Source organism: Oncorhynchus kisutch, linkage group LG16 (assembly GCF_002021735.2).
Source record: "Oncorhynchus kisutch isolate 150728-3 linkage group LG16, Okis_V2, whole genome shotgun sequence".
Lineage (NCBI taxonomy): Eukaryota > Metazoa > Chordata > Actinopteri > Salmoniformes > Salmonidae > Oncorhynchus > Oncorhynchus kisutch.
In genome coordinates, this window is record NC_034189.2 from 47,168,745 (window position 1) to 47,188,509 (window position 19,765).

The following is a 19,765-nucleotide window of genomic DNA, read 5'->3' on the forward strand; positions in this document are numbered from 1 at the left end:
AATGCTGAACTTAATGGTTCATTGGCTAAAATGCACTGAATGGGCTTGACGGCAAGCTGCAGGCTAAAACAGCAGGCTACTATCGACATCAAGATGAAACGTAGGGAACATCAAATACCGGAGCAAAAAGTGGTGTTGTCATTTCGAATGGGAAGATAACAGCGCTGATAGAAATCTCATGTGGTTGTACTGCCACGCAAACACTCACGCGCGTGCGCGCGGGCAGCTGGTCTGTCTTCAACCGGCGCTGTCACGCGGGGCGACTGTTCTCAGTTGCACGCGCTCCCCTCTCGTCCTCCGTCGATATCAAGCGTTCCTCTGCCTTCCTATTATTTATTATGAGTAGCCTAACTTAGAAAAAGAGAGAGGCAGCAACCGGATTGGAATACCAGCGTAATGCAGGAAAATAACAAGTCCAAGGAAAGCGGGGGGAAACGGAAAAAAAGACGGGGGAAAGAGCGAAAATTATGTTTTTCTGACGTGCGGACGTTTATCCTCTCTTCCTTTATTATATAATATTTACAGCGTATCTTTTCTTTGTTTGTTTAAACTTAAAGAGAGAAAACAACAACATCAGCTGGACTTCAGTATTAAAAACAAAACAACTCCCAAGACAAGCCACGAGTGAGAAAAAGAAAACGAGAGATGCTTTCTCGTCTTCTCTCCTCTCCTCGATTTTCTTTCGAAGCAACACAATGGAGTATTTGTATCTACTTGGTCGATGGATGTGCAACTACTTTATACCCATAAGAATTCGCCCATCTCCTTTTTTCACTGGGAGATTTATCCCGCTGTTGGTCTTCCTCCATGGCTTCGTTTTCCATCCCGATCCATGCCTCTCCCACCCCCAGCCATGTCACATCCTGGCTCGGATTGGACACACGGTTCGTCTCGGTGCTCTGCTTCCCACCAGACAACCAGCCAGGGTACATAACGCTCTGAACAGAGCCTTGACCAGCCTGAAGCACCGGGCTGGAGAAGGCAACCCGCCTCTTCTGCCCTACAACCTCACCCTGGAGGTAACAGGTTCATTCATTCATTCATTAGTTCATTCATGAAATAGTTAATGTCTCTGAAATGCTCTCATGTGGATCATCCATAATTAATTAATTCAATTGGCAACTAGCCATTCAGTCAGTTAGATTGTATCTGAAATGACACCCTATTCCCTACACTTGTATGGGATAGGGTGCTTGTAGGGAATAGGGTTGTAATGTCAGACACTCTCTTCCTTCCCTGTCTGGAGGTGGTGTCTCGGTCCCCGTCTGGTGGCGACCCTGTCTCCCTGTCCAGGTGTGTGTGTCAGGAGCTGGTTGTGCGAGGGGTGACAGGTGTCCTGGCCTTCCCTCGTTCACCAGAGGAGATCATCCACATCGACTTCCTGTCCTCCTTCCTGGAAATACCTTTTATATCACTACTGGAGGACCTAGAACCACTCAGAGTTAAGGTAAGACCTAGAACCACTCAGAGCTAAGGTAAGACTTAGAACCACTCAGGGCCAATGAATGACCTAGAACCACTCAGAGTTAAGGTAGGATATAGAACCGCTCAGAGTTAAGGTATGATCTAGAACCGCTCAGAGACAATGTAGAACCAAGAACCACTCAGAGCTAAGATGGGGCCTAGAACCATTCAGAGCTAAGGTATAGGAACCTTTTACTGGAGGACCTAGAACCACTGAGAGTGATGAGTTTCATATCTTTACAGACGGAGTGATTAGTTTCATATCTTTACAGACAGAGTGATTAGTTTCATATCTTTACAGCTGGAGTGATTAGTTTCATATCTTTACAGACGGAGTGATTAGTTTCATATCTTTACAGCTGGAGTGATTAGTTTCATATCTTTACAGCTGGAGTGATTAGTTTCATATCTTTACAGACGGAGTGATTAGTTTCATATCTTTACAGCTGGAGTGATTAGTTTCATATCTTTACAGGTGGAGTGATTAGTTTCATATCGTTACAAACAGAGTGATTCGTTTCATATCTTTACATTCGTGTGTAAACAAGGCCTGTAGGGCCATAGGGAGACCGGGCAGAGGGAGGAGAGGACAGGACAATGACCAGGATTGCAGTGTTACCCTGTGAGAGTGGAAGATCAGTCAGATAATCCACCGACAGGTGTGACCAAGACCGCTGCGGAACAAGTAAGGGGTGTAGGAGTGGGATCCATGGGACGCTCCTCTGTGTCATACAGCCGGGACAATGCGTCTGCCTTCACGTTCTGGGAGCCTGGTCTGTAGTAAGGGTAAACACAAAACGGGTGAAAAACATGGCCCACCTTGCCTGACGTGGGTTCAGTCTCCTCGCTGCCCGGATGTACTCCAGATTGCGGTGGTCAGTTCAGATGAGAAAAGTGTGTCTAGCCCCCTCAAGCCAATGTCTCCACGCCTTCAAGGCCTTTACGACAGACAACAGCTCCCGGTCCCCTCATAGTTTTGCGCCGCCGAGCTGAGCTTCTTAGAGAAGAAGGCACAGGGGAGGAGCTTCGGTAGCTTACCCGAGCGTTGAGAGAGCACAGCTCCTATCCCAGCCTTGGACGCGTCCACCTCCACTACTAACGCCAAAGAGGGATCCGGATGGGCCAGCAAGGGAGCCGAGGTAAATAGAGCCCTCTGGTGACTAAAAGCCCTGTCCGCCTCAGCTGACCACTGCAAGCATACCGGGCCCCCCTTCAGCAGTGAGGTAATGGGAGCCGCTACCTGACCAATACCCCAGATAGCTTGCCGCTCTACCCTCGGGCAGGTGGTCGAAGACTGCCCGGAAACGGCAGGTGAACTCAAACTGGTCCAACGCTGCATCTTCCCCTCTCCACACAGCGTTGGCCCACGCCAGGGCTTTCCCGTTGAGGCACGAGACGAGGGCGGACACCCTCTGACGGCCCGACGGAGCCAGGTGGACGGTCGCCAGGTATAGATATAATTGTAGACGGAACCCCTGGCAGTTCACAGCCTTCCCGTCTTACTCCTGGGGCAAGGAGAGACGAATCCCACTGGGACCAGGCGGAAAAGGGGAGCTTCAGGGGAGACCCCGGTTGTGCTGGTGGAGGTGCTGGAAGAACTCCCTGTCTCTCCCAGCGGTCCATTGTCCGGACAACGCGGTCCATGGCAGTGCCAAGATGGTGAAGCATTGCTGCATGTCCTGGACGCGCTCCTCCACCCGTATACCCGGGGTACCTGCTCCTGCTGACTCCAGAAGTTTGGGTCAGTGATTCTGTAAGGGGTGCGAACTGGCGGCAGAGAAGTCAGACGCAGGAGAGAAATAACTGTGTTTTCAACGGCGCAGTTTATTAACAAAACCCACCGGAAAACAGAATAATAAAATAAATGGGTACATAACCCAACACACACCAGGACAGACAAGCACAAGTACTTACAATAAAACAATCACCAACACGGACATGAGGGGGAACAGAGGGTTAAATACACTACATGTAATTGATGGGATTGGAACCAGGTGAGATGGAAGACAAGACAAAACCAAAGGAAAATGAAAAGAGGATCAGCGATGGCTAGAAAGTCGGTGACATCGACCGCCAAACACCGCTCAAACAAGGAGAGGGACCAAATTCGGCGGAAGTCGTGACATGGGTACATAACCCAAAGCACACCAGGACAGACAAGCACAAGTACTTACAATAAGACGGAGTGATTAGTTTCATATTTTTACAGACGGAGTGATTAGTTCCATATCTTTACAGACGGAGTGATTAGTTCCATATCTTTACAGACGGAGTGATTAGTTTCATATCTTTACAGACGGAGTGATTAGTGCCATATCTTTACAGACGGAGTGATTAGTTAAATATCTTTACAGACGGAGTGATTAGTTCCATATCTTTACAGACGGAGTGATTAGTTAAATATCTTTACAGACGGAGTGATTAGATCCATATCTTTACAGACGGAGTGATTAGATCCATATCTTTACAGACGGAGTGATTAGTTCCATATCTTTACAGACGGAGTGATTAGTTCCATATCTTTACAGACGGAATGATTAGTTAAATGTCTTTACAGACGGAGTGATGAGTTCCATATCTTTACAGGTGGAGTGATTAGTTGAATATCTTTACAGACGGAGTGATTAGATCCATATCTTTACAGACGGAGTGATTAGTTCCATATCTTTACAGACGGAGTGATTAGTTCCATATCTTTACAGACGGAATGATTAGTTAAATGTCTTTACAGACGGAGTGATGAGTTCCATATCTTTACAGACGGAGTGATTAGTTAAATATCTTTACAGACGGAGTGATTAGATCCATATCTTTACAGATGGAGTGATTAGATCCATATCTTTACAGACGGAGTGATTAGTTCCATATCTTTACAGACGGAGTGATTAGTTCCATATCTTTACAGACGGAGTGATTAGTTTCATATCTTTACAGACGGAGTGATTAGTTCCATATCTTTACAGACGGAGTGATTAGTTCCATATCTTTACAGACGGAGTGATTAGTTCCATATCTTTACAGACAGAGTGATTAGTTCCATATCTTTACAGACGGAGTGATTAGTTAAATATCTTTACAGACGGAGTGATTTGTTTCATATCTTTACAGATGGAGCGGTTGTGTGTGTGTTAGTATTCCTAGTGGCAGCCTAAGCTGTGTGCCAGTCAGTCAGTCTCGTCTCAGACATATCCTCATCTCTACGGCTGAGCAGCCAACTGCAACACAAGGCAACACACACACACACACACACACTCACACACAGGCTCAGGATTCAAGAGAAAGACTGTGGTGGGACAAAAGAGAGAGAGCCAGTCAGAGAGATAGAGGTAAGGGGGAGTGTGAGGAAGGGAGAGAGGGGGGGGTAGAGAGAGAAAGGGAGAGGGGTAGAGGAGGGAGGACTAGGCTGAATGGAGTGTAATCTGTCATGCTATTGGAAAAGTGAACCATTCAGAACTGAACTCTGTCTAGTTCTGGCCACAGAAGAGGGAGGAGATGAGGAGGAGAGGAAGAGAGAGGGAGGAGATGGGGAGGAGGGGTAGAGAGAGGGAAGAGATGAGGAGGAGGGGAGGAGATGAGGAGGAGGGGAAGAGAGAGGGAGGAGCTGGGGATAAGGGGAAGAGAGAGGGAAGAGATGAGGAGGAGGGGACGAGAGGGAGGAGATGAGGAGGAGGGGACGAGAGGGAGGAGATGAGGAGGAGGGGAAGAGAGAGGGAGGGGATGGGGAGGAGGGGACGAGAGGGAGGAGCTGAGGAGGAGGGGAAGAGAGAGGGAGGAGATGGGGATAAGGGGAAGAGAGAGGGAAGAGATGAGGAGGAGGGGACGAGAGGGAGGAGATGAGGAGGAGGGGAAGAGAGAGGGAGGGGATGGGGAGGAGGGGAAGAGAGAGGGAGAAGATGAGGAGGAGGGGACGAGAGGGAGGAGGGGAACAGAGAGGGAGAATATGAGGAGGGGAACAGAGAGGGAGGATATGAGGATGAGAAGAGAGAGGGAGGGAGGAGATGAGGAGGAGGGGAACAGAGAGGGAGGATATGAGAAGGGGAAGAGAGAGGGAGGAGAAGATGAGGAGGGGAACAGAGAGGGAGGATATGAGGAGGAGGAGAAGAGAGAGGGAGGATATGAGGAGGTGAAGAAGAGAGAGGGAGGAGATGCGGAGGAGGGGAACAGAGAGGGAGGATATGAGGAGGTTGAGGAGAAGAGAGAGGGAGGATATGAGGAGGAGGAGGAGAAGAGAGAGGGAGGCACTTAGCAGTACCAAGCTAACGGATACATGCGGATGGGTGGCTCTATTAAGACTGTCTGTCTGTGTGTCTGTATGCCTGTCTGTATTTGTGTGTGTGCGTGTGAATGTACAGACCTACACACCCAAAAGTGTGTGACTTGGCAGATGAGAGTGATAATTCCTCCTAATGTACTTTAGATAATTATAATGATAGAATGACCTGAAGAAATAAATCACACTGATGGAGGATAGGATGTAGGGAGGAGTGGAGAGGATGAGGGGGAGGGAAGATGAGGGGAGAAGATGGAGGAGAGAAGGAAAATGGATAGAAAAACTGGAAAGGATGAAGGAGGGGAGGGGAGAGGAGGAAAGTGGAGAGTATAGAGGAGGGGAGGAGAGAGGAGAGGAGGAAAGTGGAGAGGATGAAGGAAAGGAGAGTATACGAGGAAAGTGGAGAGAGGAGAGGAGAGGAGGAAGGTGGAGAGGATGGAGGAAAGGAGAGGAGGGGAGAGGAGAATGGGGAGAGGAAAGGAGAAGAGGAAAGTAGAAAGGATGGAGGAGAGGAGAGGAGAAGAGGAAAATGGAGAGGATGGAGGAGAGGAGAGGAAATGAGGAGAGGAGAAGAGGAATGTAGAGAGGATGGAGGAGAGGAGAAGAGCAGAGGAAAGTGGAGAGGAGAGGGGAGAAGAGAGGATGGAGGAGAGGAGAGGAGAAGAGGAAAGTGGAGAGGATGGAGGAGAGGAACGTAGAGAGCATAGAGGAGAGGAGAAGAGAGCATAGAGGAGAGGAGAGGAGAGGAGAAGGGAAGAGGAAAGTGGAGAGGATAGAGGAGAGGAGGAGATTTAAAAAATGTGCTTCTTTCATCATCAGTATCATTCCAGGTGCTTTGGCTAGTCTATAAACAGCCATGGGTGTGTCCCAAAAAAGTGCACTTTAGGCACTAGGGTGGCATTACATCCTGTAACCTTAGAGAATGATAGAAATGGGCCGTATTACATTGGGTAGCACCATTGAGGACTTCCACTATTTTAATGTAGTCAACTGGGTGGGACTTCCAACTTCATTGGCTGATCCCTCCTTGTGACCCTGTTGGAGTCATGTCCACCTGAGACATCAGGATCAGCCAACCGGGAAGAAAAAATGTACTATCTTCAAAATGGAGAATAGTTCTGCTAATGCTGCCACAGATACTATATAATGGCACAGATACAAAGAGGAGTTGTCTATCCATCTCTATGTCTGTAACTAAGGTTTGGAATTGTTCTTGGGCAGGTCACATGCTGTTGTTATGATTAGATGTCACTGTTTGTTGAGAACTAACTCTCCTCCATTGTGATCTGTCCATCCAGCACTCTTTCATTCCCTCTCGTTCTTCCATCCCTCACTGTAGAAGTAGAAGACTAGAACATTAAAAAGCTAATTTAGTCTCTCTGAATGTAATCACATTTAATCCTCAAACCCTGATTATGAATGAATGGTACTGTTGCCAAGTGCTGGTCTTTCAAAGACACACACACACACACACACACACACACACACACACACACACACACACACACACACACACACACACACACCACACACACACACACACACACACACACACACACACACACACACACACACACACAAACCTCAAATACACTACACGTTTGAAAGTTCTCCTACAACAGGGTGATCATATTTAGATCCTACTGTACATCTGTGAGCATGCACACCCACTCCACACACACATGCGCACACCCACGCACGCACACAAGCGCACACACACACACACACAAATAAACAATGTTATAGACCTCTCTTAATAAACAATGTCATAGACCTCTCTAAATAAACAATGTCATAGACCTCTCTAAATAAACAATGGCATAGACCTCTCTAAATAAACAATGTCATAGACCTCTCTTAATAAACAATGTCATAGACCTCTCTTAATAAACAATGTCATAGACCTCTCTAAATAAACAATGTCATAGACCTCTCTAAATAAACAATGTCATAGACCTCTCTTAATAAACAATGTCATAGACCTCTCTAAATAAACAATGTCATAGACCTCTCTAAATAAACAATGTCATAGACCTCTCTAAATAAACAATGTCATAGACCTCTCTTAATAAACAATGTCATAGACCTCTCTAAATAAACAATGTCATAGACCTCTCTTAATAAACAATGTCATAGACCTCTCTTAATAAACAATGTCATAGACCTCTCTAAATAAACAATGTCATAGACCTCTCTTAATAAACAATGTCATAGACCTCTCTTAATAAACAATGTCATAGACCTCTCTTAATAAACAATGTCATAGATCTCTCTTAATAAACAATGTCATAGATCTCTCTAAATAAACAATGTCATAGACCTCTCTAAATAAGCTATGTCATAGACCTCTCTTAATAAACAATGGCATAGACCTCTCTTAATAAACAATGTCATAGACCTCTCTTAATAAACAATGTCATAGACCTCTCTAAATAAACAATGTCATAGACCTCTCTTAATAAACAATGTCATAGACCTCTCTTAATAAACAATGTCATAGACCTCTCTTAATAAACAATGTCATAGACCTCTCTTAATAAACAATGTCATAGACCTCTCTAAATAAGCTATGTCATAGACCTCTCTTAATAAACAATGTCATAGACCTCTCTAAATAAACAATGTCATAGATCTCTCTAAATAAACAATGTCATAGACCTCTCTAAATAAGCTATGTCATAGACCTCTCTTAATAAACAATGGCATAGACCTCTCTTAATAAACAATGTCATAGACCTCTCTTAATAAACAATGTCATAGACCTCTCTAAATAAACAATGTCATAGACCTCTCTTAATAAACAATGTCATAGACCTCTCTTAATAAACAATGTCATAGACCTCTCTTAATAAACAATGTCATAGACCTCTCTTAATAAACAATGTCATAGACCTCTCTTAATAAACAATGTCATAGACCTCTCTTAATAAACAATGTCATAGACCTCTCTTAATAAACTATGTCATAGACCTCTCTTAATAAACAATGTCATAGACCTCTCTAAATAAACAATGTCATAGACCTCTCTTAATAAACTATGTCATAGACCTCTCTTAATAAACAATGGCATAGACCTCTCTAAATAAACAATATAAACAATGTCATAGATCTCTCTAAATAAACAATGTCATAGACCTCTCTTAATAAACAATGTCATAGACCTCTCTTAATAAACAATGGCATAGACCTCTCTAAATAAACAATATAAACAATGTCATAGATCTCTCTAAATAAACAATGTCATAGACCTCTCTTAATAAACAATGGCATAGACCTCTCTAAATAAACAATGGCATAGACCTCTCTAAATAAACTATGTCATAGACCTCTCTTAATAAACAATGGCATAGACCTCTCTAAATAAACAATATAAACAATGTCATAGATCTCTCTAAATAAACAATGTCATAGACCTCTCTTAATAAACAATGTCATAGACCTCTCTTAATAAACAATGTCATAGACCTCTCTTAATAAACAATGTCATGGGCCTATCTAATTACATATACATGTAGTAATGAATGGTGTAGGAAGGAGAAATAAGAGATCTATACAACAATGAGTAAATAAATAGTCGCTTCATTCATTATTTAGAGTGCTGCATTAAGGGATGGATGAGCTGTTGTATGTTGCGTGCATGTGGCTTATATACTGTAGTTGACTATATGGACTGGCACGTGCACAGACAGGAGTCTGCATATGCCCCTTTGCCCTCCCACTCGGCAAGTGTTCTTTTAGGTGGTATATACGTATATATATATATATTTTTTTTGTATACAGTTTTTGTGGTTGTTGTTCTAATCCCACTGCCCGCAAGTTGTCGTGACAACGTCAAGTTCACCACCCCCTACCCTGTCCATTGGTTGAGCCTGTTGGTCTGCACTGTCCAGAGCTTGAGCACTCCCGGGTTGCGCCTGTTGGTCTGCGCTGTCCAGAGCTTGAGCACTCCCGGGTTGCGCCTGTTAGTCTGCGCTGTCCAGAGCTTGAGCACTCCCGGGTTGCGCCTGTTAGTCTGCACTGTCCAGAGCTTGAGCACTCCCGGGTTGCGCCTGTTGGTCTGCACTGTCCAGAGCTTGAGCCCTCCCGGGTTGCGCCTGTTAGTCTGCACTGTCCAGAGCTTGAGCACTCCCGGGTTGCGCCTGTTGGTCTGCACTGTCCAGAGCTTGAGCACTCCCGGGTTGCGCCTGTTTCCCTGTCTCCCCGGACCGGAGACTGACACACCCGGTATCCAAACATGAATGGCTTGAGATGCTGTCGCTGGTCGAGTATGTAGCTCGTGACCTAGTTTAAATATCAACAGTAATGCCTCAACACCATAACATTTGATTATAATACTTGAGTTACATCATCATCAATATTCGGTCTGATTGGCTGATACGAGCAGCAGAGAGCGACAGAAAGAAATGACCCTCCGACCCAGCTCCACCCCTTCCTCAGTCGGGAGTTTTACATGTGTGCCAAGGCAGCAGCAACACAGTTGGTCTACACTAGATAACCACCATGTAATAATATATCCACACAAGCCAATAGCAAGCCAGCTAGACCCCCCCTCTTTTCCCCATGTCAACCACCTCTTTAGGAGGCATTGTAACTAGTTTGTTTACAATTTTTGTTTCCAGAAATAATTAAGCCTATGCTCAAAAATCGAATTTCGAGCAATGAATTGTGAAAGTGGATTTGTTTTTAAGGCGTTTATAGGAGAGAGGGGAGACAGATGGAGAGAGGGTGAGAGAGGGGGAGGAGGGAGAGGAGAGGGGGAGGACAGAGAGGAGAGGGAAAGGAGGGAGAGGAGAGGGGGAGGAGGGAGAGGAGAGGGGGAGGACGGAGGGAAGTTGTGTGAGTCAGGGTGTTCCAGATGTTCCCTCAGATTGTCCTTCACAACCAGCCAACTGCTTAACTCTGGAGATCCACAGGCGAGTTTAGAGACCAGAACTAAATGCATGCACACACACACGCAAGCATGCACACACACACGCAAGCATGCACACACACACACGCAAGCATGCACACACACACGCAAGCATGCACACACACACGCAAGCATGCACACACACACACGCAAGCATGCACACACACACGCAAGCATGCACACACACACACGCAAGCATGCACACACACACACAAGCATGCACACACACACACACGCAAGCATGCACACACACATGCAAGCATGCACACACACACGCAAGCATGCACACACACACACGCAAGCATGCACACACACACGCAAGCATGCACACACACACGCAAGCATGCACACACACACACACGCAAGCATGCACACACACACGCAAGCATGCACACACACACGCAAGCATGCACACACTGTCTGTCTATGATGTATTGGTACTGTAATGTTTTATGCAAAACACAGTCTCTATGACATCAGAGAATCTATTTAGGCATTGTATTGTTGTTACTTTACATCTATCAGAGTGTTGTTGCTTCTCATCTCTCAGGGTATTAATGCTTTACATCTCTCAGAGTGTTGTTGCTTCTCATCTCTCAGGGTATTAATGCTTTACATCTCTCAGTGTTGTTGCTTCTCATCTCTCAGGGTATTAATGCTTTACATCTCTCAGAGTGTTGTTGCTTCTCATCTCTCAGGGTATTAATGCTTTACATCTCTCAGTGTTGTTGCTTCTCATCTCTCAGGGTATTAATGCTTTACATCTATCAGAGTGTTGTTGCTTCTCATCTCTCAGGGTATTAATGCTTTACATCTATCAGAGTGGTGTTGCTTCTCATCTCTCAGGGTATTAATGCTTTACATCTATCAGAGTGTTGTTGCTTCTCATCTCTCAGGGTATTAATGCTTTACATCTATCAGAGTGTTGTTGCTTCTCATCTCTCAGGGTATTAATGCTTTACATCTATCAGAGTGTTGTTGCTTCTCATCTCTCAGGGTATTAATGCTTTACATCTCTCAGAGTGTTGTTGCTTCTCATCTCTCAGGGTATTAATGCTTTACATCTCTCAGAGTGTTGTTGTTGCTTCTCATCTCTCAGGGTATTAATGCTTTACATCTATCAGAGTGTTGTTGCTTCTCATCTCTCAGGGTATTAATGCTTTACATCTATCAGAGTGTTGTTGCTTCTCATCTCTCAGGGTATTAATGCTTTACATCTATCAGAGTGTTGTTGCTTCTCATCTCTCAGGGTATTAATGCTTTACATCTATCAGAGTGTTGTTGCTTCTCATCTCTCAGGGTATTAATGCTTTACATCTTGTTGTTGTTGCTTAACATCTCTCTTGCTTTACGTCTATCATAGTATTGTTGCTTCTCATCTCTCAGGGTATTAATGCTTTACATCTATCAGTGTTGTTGCTTCTCATCTCTCAGGGTATTAATGCTTTACATCTGGTTGGTGTTGCTTAACATCTCTCTTGCTTTACGTCTATCATAGCATTGTTGCTTTGTGTCTATCCAATTATTGTTGCTTGACATCTATTGTTGCTTGACATCTCTCAGAGTAACGTTGCTTTACGTATTTCATGGTATTGTTGCTTTAGATCTGAATGTAAACTAACTGGCTGACAGACAATAGCAGCGTTGCTGAGTGCTCAGATTGATCGCAGTCCATAATGTGATTAAATAGAGAAAGAGACAGCCAACACACACACACAGTATCTAGACAAAAGAGAGTGTATATTTGCATAAGTGGGTATTAGAGGCCCATGGACAGAGGAGCTAGATAGGAGAGATACAGTAAGGCTTTCTCTCCCTCTCTCTCTTTCTCTCTTTCTGTCGCTCACTCCCCGTCTCTCTCTCTCTCTCTCCCTCCCTCCCTCCCTCTCTCTTTCTCTCTCTATCATTTTCTCCCCCCCACCCCCCCCCCCTCTCTCTCTCTCTCCCTCCCTCCTCTCTCTCTCTCTCTCTCTCTCTCTCTCTTTCTCTATCATTTTCTCTCCCCCCCACCCCCCCACCCTCTCTCTCTCTTTATTTGTCAGTAAGTGTCCCTGGTCTGTACGTTCATAACTTATGTCTTATCTCCTGTTTCTAACTCTCTGAGTAAACTTTTTTAATTATCACTATCTTATCCTCTGAGAGTAGCTTTGGCAGTGTTTGTGTACGTGCTCGCCTGCTTACGTGTCTGGGAACTGTATGTCTGGGAACTGTATGTCTGGGAACTGTATGTCTGGGAACTGTATGTGTGTGTGTGTGTGTGTGTGTGTGTGTGTGTGTGTGTGTGTGTGTGTGTGTGTGTGTGTGTGTGTGTGTGTGTGTGTGTGTGTGTGTGTGTGTGTGTATCTGACAGTTTGGGACGGAACTACTGTTTTAGCAGGATAAGACTCCTCAGAGGAGACAGGGAGGAGAGAGGGGGAGATGGTAGAGAGAGGGAATCAGCAGTGACTGTTCCAACAATCATCTCTCATTTTTATGGTTCAATCAAGTATCCTCGAAGCAGAAACATTTAAATCACTTTGATTCGTGAAACACTAACAAAACATATCCAGGTCTCAAATTACAAAGAATTACAAAGAATAGGGATCAATTTGAGACATTACCATTGTAAATGAATTCCATTATCATTTAATGCACTATGGAAGTTAGTCAAATGATGCCGTCATATCCACAGTCTCTCCTGTCAGAAAGCTGGGAGTTCTATTGTATAACCTTGTCTGAGACCTAGAAAGTCGACTGTCGCTTCTGCTCTGGAGGCTTGCTGTCCTACGGTCCGAGTGAGTGTGTGGAGACAGGGTTATAAAGGTGTGCAATTCCATCTGTCAGACCATGCTATACAGTCAGACTCTCTGACTGTGTGTGTGTATGTATGTGTGTGTGTGTGGTTGCGTGTTTGTGTGTGTGTGTGTTTGTGTGTGTGTGTTTGTGTGTGTGTGTTTGTGTGTGTGTGTGTTTGTGTGTGTGTGTGTTTGTGTGTGTGTGGTTGCGTGTTTGTGTGTGTGTGTGTGTGTGGTTGCGTGTTTGTGTGTGTGTGTGTGTGTGTGTGTGTCCGATAAACGCTCATTACTATTCCATACCTTTCTCATTTCCTCCTTCTCTCATTTCCCATGTCTACCTGGTGTTGCAGAGAGAAACTCATATCTCAACAGTTTCTCCTACAGTGGTCCAGACATATAGGAGAAACAACAGGATTCATTTGATTATTCTTAGTTTTTACTTCTCTGGCGGTTTTTCTTTCTCATTTATCAGAGCCGTAGGGTTATAAAAGCCTGCTGCGTCTGTGTATCTCTGTGTGTGTGTGTGTGTGTGTGTGTGTGTGTGTGTGTGTGTGTGTGTGTGTGTGTGTGTGTGTGTGTGTGTGTGTGTGTGTGTGTGTGTGTGGGTGGGTGGGTGGGTGGGTGGGTGGGTGGGTGGGTGGGTGGGTGGGTGGGTGGGTGTGTGGGTGGGTGGGTGGGTGTATCTCTGTGTGTGTGTGTGTATGTTTTAGCTTTCTGTCACTAATTCACAGTGGATAAAATTCCACCCCCGGACTGCTTCCTTCCTCTCTAATCAAGGGAAACTGCATTAATCAACTAGCTAACAAGGTGAAAACAGAGTTTTCACAACGCTGTGTGAACCTCCTAGTATAGAGCTGACTATCTCACTGTATCTCCTCTGCATTCAACAGCCTAACAGGGAACAACTTATGATAACTGACTGTCTGATTCTCTCCTGGTTGACAAACTGAAACCAGTGACTAGATTATATCCACCTGCTAGTTGGACAAACAACATTCACAGTCAGAATGGAATGTCAGATGTTGTGTTCCGTGAATGTCATTCTGTCTGTTATTCTCTCTGCCTGTGTGTCGTTCTGTCACTTTAAAGGTCTTCTCATTGAAGGCCTTCCTCTTTTACTCTCTCTCTCTCTGTCTCTGTCTCTGTCTCTCTCTCTCTCTGTCTCTGTCTCTCTCTCTCTCTCTGTCTGTCTGTCTCTCTCTCTCTCTCTCTCAAAATCAAATCTCTTTCGCTCTCTGAAGTGTGTTAAAATCTGATAGTGCCAAATTCCCAAATGTTACTCTACATTTGAGAACCATATGCACTTCACTTGAGAATCATTTATGCCATTCACCCCCCCCCCCCCCCCCCCACACACACACACACACATACACACATGCATGCAAGCACACCTGCCAATGTCTCTCCCATCGCCTCACGCCACCAAACACTGTTCACCTGGAGCAGACAGCGTGAAAATGTCAGAGACAAACACCCAACACACATGAGGGTTGAATTTACCATGAAATCATGTTATCAGAAAAAAACAGAGCTGAGAGGAGAGGAGGGGAGAAGAGAGGAGAGGGGGGGAGAAGAGAGGAGATGACAGGAGGGGAGAAGAGAGGAGAGGAGGGGAGGGGAGAGGAGAGGGGAGGGGAGGGGAGGGGAGGAGAGGAGATGAGAGGATGGGCGGGGAGGGGATAAGAGAGGATAGGACAGGAGAGGAGATGAGAGGAGAAAAGAGGAGAATAGAGGACAGGAGAGGAGAGGAGAAGAGGGGAGAGGAGAGGAGGGGAGAAGAGGGGAGAGGAGAGGAGGGGAGAAGAGGGGAGAGGAGAGGAGGGGAGAAGAGGGGGAGAGGAGAGGAGGGGAGAGGAGAAGGTAAATAAAGGAAATGAAAGGAGAGGATAGGAGAGGAGGGAAGAAGAGAGGAGAAGAGAGCAGATGAGAGGAGAGGAGAAGAGGGAAGAAGAGAGGAGAAGAGGGGAGAGGAGGGGAGAAGAGAGGAGAAGGTAAATAAAGGAAATGAAAGGAGAGGATAGGAGAGGAGGGAGAAGAGAGGAGAAGAGAGCAGATGAGAGGAGAGGATAGGAGAGGAGGGAAGAAGAGAGGAGAGAAGAGGAGGGGAGAGGAGAGGAGAGGAGAAGAGAGTGGCTGTCAGGGCGCTAGCTTCTGAGATATAAAGTGATAGTGCCAGCTGCTTGTGTTTTGTCCCACCCTCCTTATTTTCAATACTTCACACTTTGTTGTGGATGAAGTTTGTAACGCAAGCAGGCACAAAGTATAATTAATGTTGAAATATTCTGGGCAGAAAGATCTGACAATCTCCAGAACACGCACACACACACACCGTCTACCTGAATGTGAGCAGTCTAGAGTAGCAGCCCTACTTACTATGGAGATGAGATCCCGAGAGATGATCATCTAATTCCAGTTAATTAAACTTTAATTTCAATATGATCATTAATCTTGCCTACATTATCTGCCGTTTCATACATTAACATTCTGTCTCAGGCCATGCTGAGTGCTGACTCACACACACATTCATTCCTTTAACACACACACACACAGACACACACACACACACACACACACACACACACACACACACACACACACACACACACACACACACACACACACATTCATTCCTTTAACACACACACACACACACATTCATTCCTTTAACACACACACACACACACACACATACACAGACACACACACACACACACACACACACACACACACGCACACACACACACACACACACACACCACACACACACATTCATTCCTTTAACACACACACACACACACACATTCATTCCTTTAACACACACACACACACACATACACACTGAGAAAGATCTCCCAGAAGGCAATTGATTATGAAGCTAAATGAGTTGTGACTTTGAGTTCATTCTTCTCAGTCAGGGATATATGACTACTTTGTGTTTGTTTCTCTGTTCTTGAAACGTGTCTGTAATCTAAAGTGTTGGAATCTCTCCTCTGTTCTGGACCACTCTGCTGTCTCTGTCTCTGATAAGGACAGAGTTATGTTCCTCCTCTTAAATGAATATAGAATACAGTGTAAAATCTCTCTGTGTAGGAGGTTAATGACAGATAAATCAAGCACTCAAAACCTTTTCCATAATCAGGCTCTCATAACAGTTCTTCATTAGGGCCAGGAGTTTTTCCATAGAATTTGGCCTAAACAGGAGAATCTTGTCTGTAATTCAATACTGAACACACATCTTCCCCTCAAACGGCCTTTAATACACCCAGTTATATCATATAATTGAACATCACAGAGCTCCACTTCTGAAGAACAAGGGCAGGTTGTCACAAAATGACCATGCATTCTATTATAAATCTAATTTCACACTGTCCCTCACTCTCTCACTCTTTCTCTGTTCTCTTTCTCTCCCCCCTTTCTCCACCTCACTCTCTCCTTTAGTCTCTCTCTCCTTTAGTCTCTCTCTCTCCTTTAGTCTCTCTCTCCTTTAGTCTCTCTCCACCTCACTCTCTCCCTTTAGTCTCTCTCTCCACCTCACTCTCTCCTTTAGTCTCTCTCTCCTTAGTCTCTCTCTCCTTTAGTCTCTCTCTCCACCTCACTCTCTCCTTTAGTGTCTCTCTCCACCTCACTCTCTCCTTTAGTCTCTCTCTCCTTTAGTCTCTCTCTCCTTTAGTCTCTCTCTCCACCCTCACTCTCTCCTTTAGTCACTCTCTCCTTTAGTCTCTCTCTCCTTTAGTCACTCTCTCCTTTAGTCTCTCTCTCTCCTTAGTCTCTCTCTCTCCTTTAGTCTCTCTCTCTCCTTTAGTCTCTCTCTCTCCTTTAGTCTCTCTCTCTCCTTTAGTCACTCTCTCCTTTAGTCTCTCTCCCTTTAGTCTCTCTCTCCTTTAGTCTCTCTCTCCTTTAGTCACTCTCTCCTTTAGTCTCTCTCTCCTTTAGTCACTCTCTCCTTTAGTCTCTCTCTCCTTTAGTCTCTCTCTCCACCTCACTCTCTCCTTTAGTCTCTCTCTCCACCTCACTCTCTCCTTTAGTCTCTCTCTCCTTTAGTCTCTCTCTCCTTTAGTCACTCTCTCCTTTAGTCACTCTCTCCTTCAGTCTCTCTCTCCTTTAGTCACTCTCTCCTTTAGTCTCTCTCTCCTTTAGTCTCTCTCTCCTTCTCATTTTTCTTTAACAGATATGGATGATGGGTATTCAGGGTGGAGAACTCTGCTGATTGGTTGAATCAGGGCAGGTCATTGCCACACACACACATACAACACACACACACCCTTACACACACACACACACACACAGCACACACTCTCACACACGCACACACACACACATACAAATACACACACACACACACATACAAATACAACACACCACACATACAAACACACACACACCCTTACACATACAAACACACACACACCCTTACACATAACACACACACACCTTACACATAAAACACACACACACCCTTACACATACAAACACACACACACCCTTACACATACAAACACACACACACGCTTACACATACAAACACACACACACCCTTACACACACACACAACACACACACACAAACACACACAAGTCCCAAAATGACTCCCATCTTTCTGGTTTATTACATTACTCCTAAGTGTCTGACTCCACAGAAAAAGAGTAATCATTTTTATTAGGGAAGTCTAGCAGAAATATCACACGCACACACACACACCACACACACACACACACACACACACACACACACACACACACACACACACACACACACACACACACACACGCACACCAACAAGTAAACAACCAAACCTCCCAAAAGCTCCAGACACCTCATTAGGCGGTGTAGTGTCCTGGGGTGTAGTAAATAAATATGCTGCTTCCTGTGACACTCCCAGTGGGGATAGCAGTAATGACATCACACACTCCTAGTGTGGGTAGCAGTAATGGCATCACACACTCCTAGTGGTGGGTAGCATTAATGACATCACACACTCCTAGTGTGGGTAGCAGTAATGACATCACACACTCCTAGTGTGGGTAGCAGTAATGACATCACACACTCCTAGTGTGGGTAGCAGTAATGACATCACACACTCCTAGTGTGGGTAGCAGTAATGACATCACACACTCCTAGTGTGGGGTAGCAGTAATGACATCACACACTCCTAGTGTGGGTAGCAGTAATGACATCACACACTCCTAGTGTGGGTAGCAGTAATGACATCACACACTCCTAGTGTGGGTAGCATTAATGACATCACACACTCCTAGTGTGGGTAGCAGTAATGACATCACACACTCCTAGTGTGGGTAGCAGTAATGGCATCACACACTCCTAGTGTGGGTAGCAGTAATGCCATCACACACTCCTAGTGTGGGTAGCAGTAATGACATCACACTCCCAGTGGGGGTAGCAGTAATGACATCACACTCCCATTGTGGGTAGCAGTAATGACATCACACTCCCATTGTGGGTAGCAGTAATGACATCACATTCCCAGTGTGGGTAGCAGTAATGGCATCACACTCCCAGTGTGGGTAGCAGTAATGACATCACACTCCCAGTGTGGGTAGCAGTAATAACATCAAACTTCCAGTGTGGGTAGAAGTAATGACATCACACTCCCAGTGTGGGTAGCAGTAATGACATCACACTCCCAGTGTGGGTAGCAGTAATAACATCAAACTTCCAGTGTGGGTAGCAGTAATGACATCACACTCCCATTGTGGGTAGCAGTAATGACATCACACTCCCAGTGTGGGTAGCAGTAATGGCATCACACTCCCAGTGTGGGTAGCAGTAATGACATCACACTCCCAGTGTGGGTAGCAGTAATAACATCAAACTCCCAGTGTGGGGTAGCAGTAATGACATCACACTCCCAGTGTGGGTAGCAGTAATAACATCAAACTCCCAGTGTGGGTAGCAGTAATGACATCACCCCCCAGTGTGGGTAGCAGTAATAACATCAAACTCCCAGTGGGGGGTAGCAGTAATGACATCACACTCCCAGTGTGGGTAGCAGTAATGACATCACACAAAACTTGACATTATCATTTTTGCCGGTGATCAAATGAGATCCCTACTAGAGTTCATGACACACTTTGACAAAAAACACTATGAAACACACACACACACACTGTAAACCACAGTTCCAGACAGAGTTCACCATCCGGCAGTTCAGTTTTGACAACAATAAGGACGTTCTTGGGCACCATCCCTCAGGGTGTGCTGGGTGAGTCTACTGGCTTCACTGAACTCTGGAGACATAGAGCTGATTTAGCACCTGTTATTGTTTAGTATATCAGAGAGAGAGAGAGAGACAGAGAGAGAGAAACAGACAGAGACAGAGAGTGAGACGGA

General features: G+C 45.2%; 1 protein-coding gene across 1 annotated transcript in view; it reads left to right on the forward strand.

The window, feature by feature from the left end:
• Positions 1–210: 210 nt before the first annotated feature.
• The window catches only part of LOC116353985 (glutamate receptor ionotropic, NMDA 3B-like), a gene marked incomplete at its 3' end in the record, with an annotated part of 22,917 nt that continues 3,362 nt past the window's right edge, over positions 211–19,765 (forward strand). Inside the window, exons 1-2 of the mRNA XM_031792257.1 lie at positions 211–1,019; positions 1,247–1,447. Coding sequence (XP_031648117.1) covers positions 696–1,019; positions 1,247–1,447 — 525 coding nt within the window. The remainder of the gene's footprint in view (positions 1,020–1,246; positions 1,448–19,765) is intronic.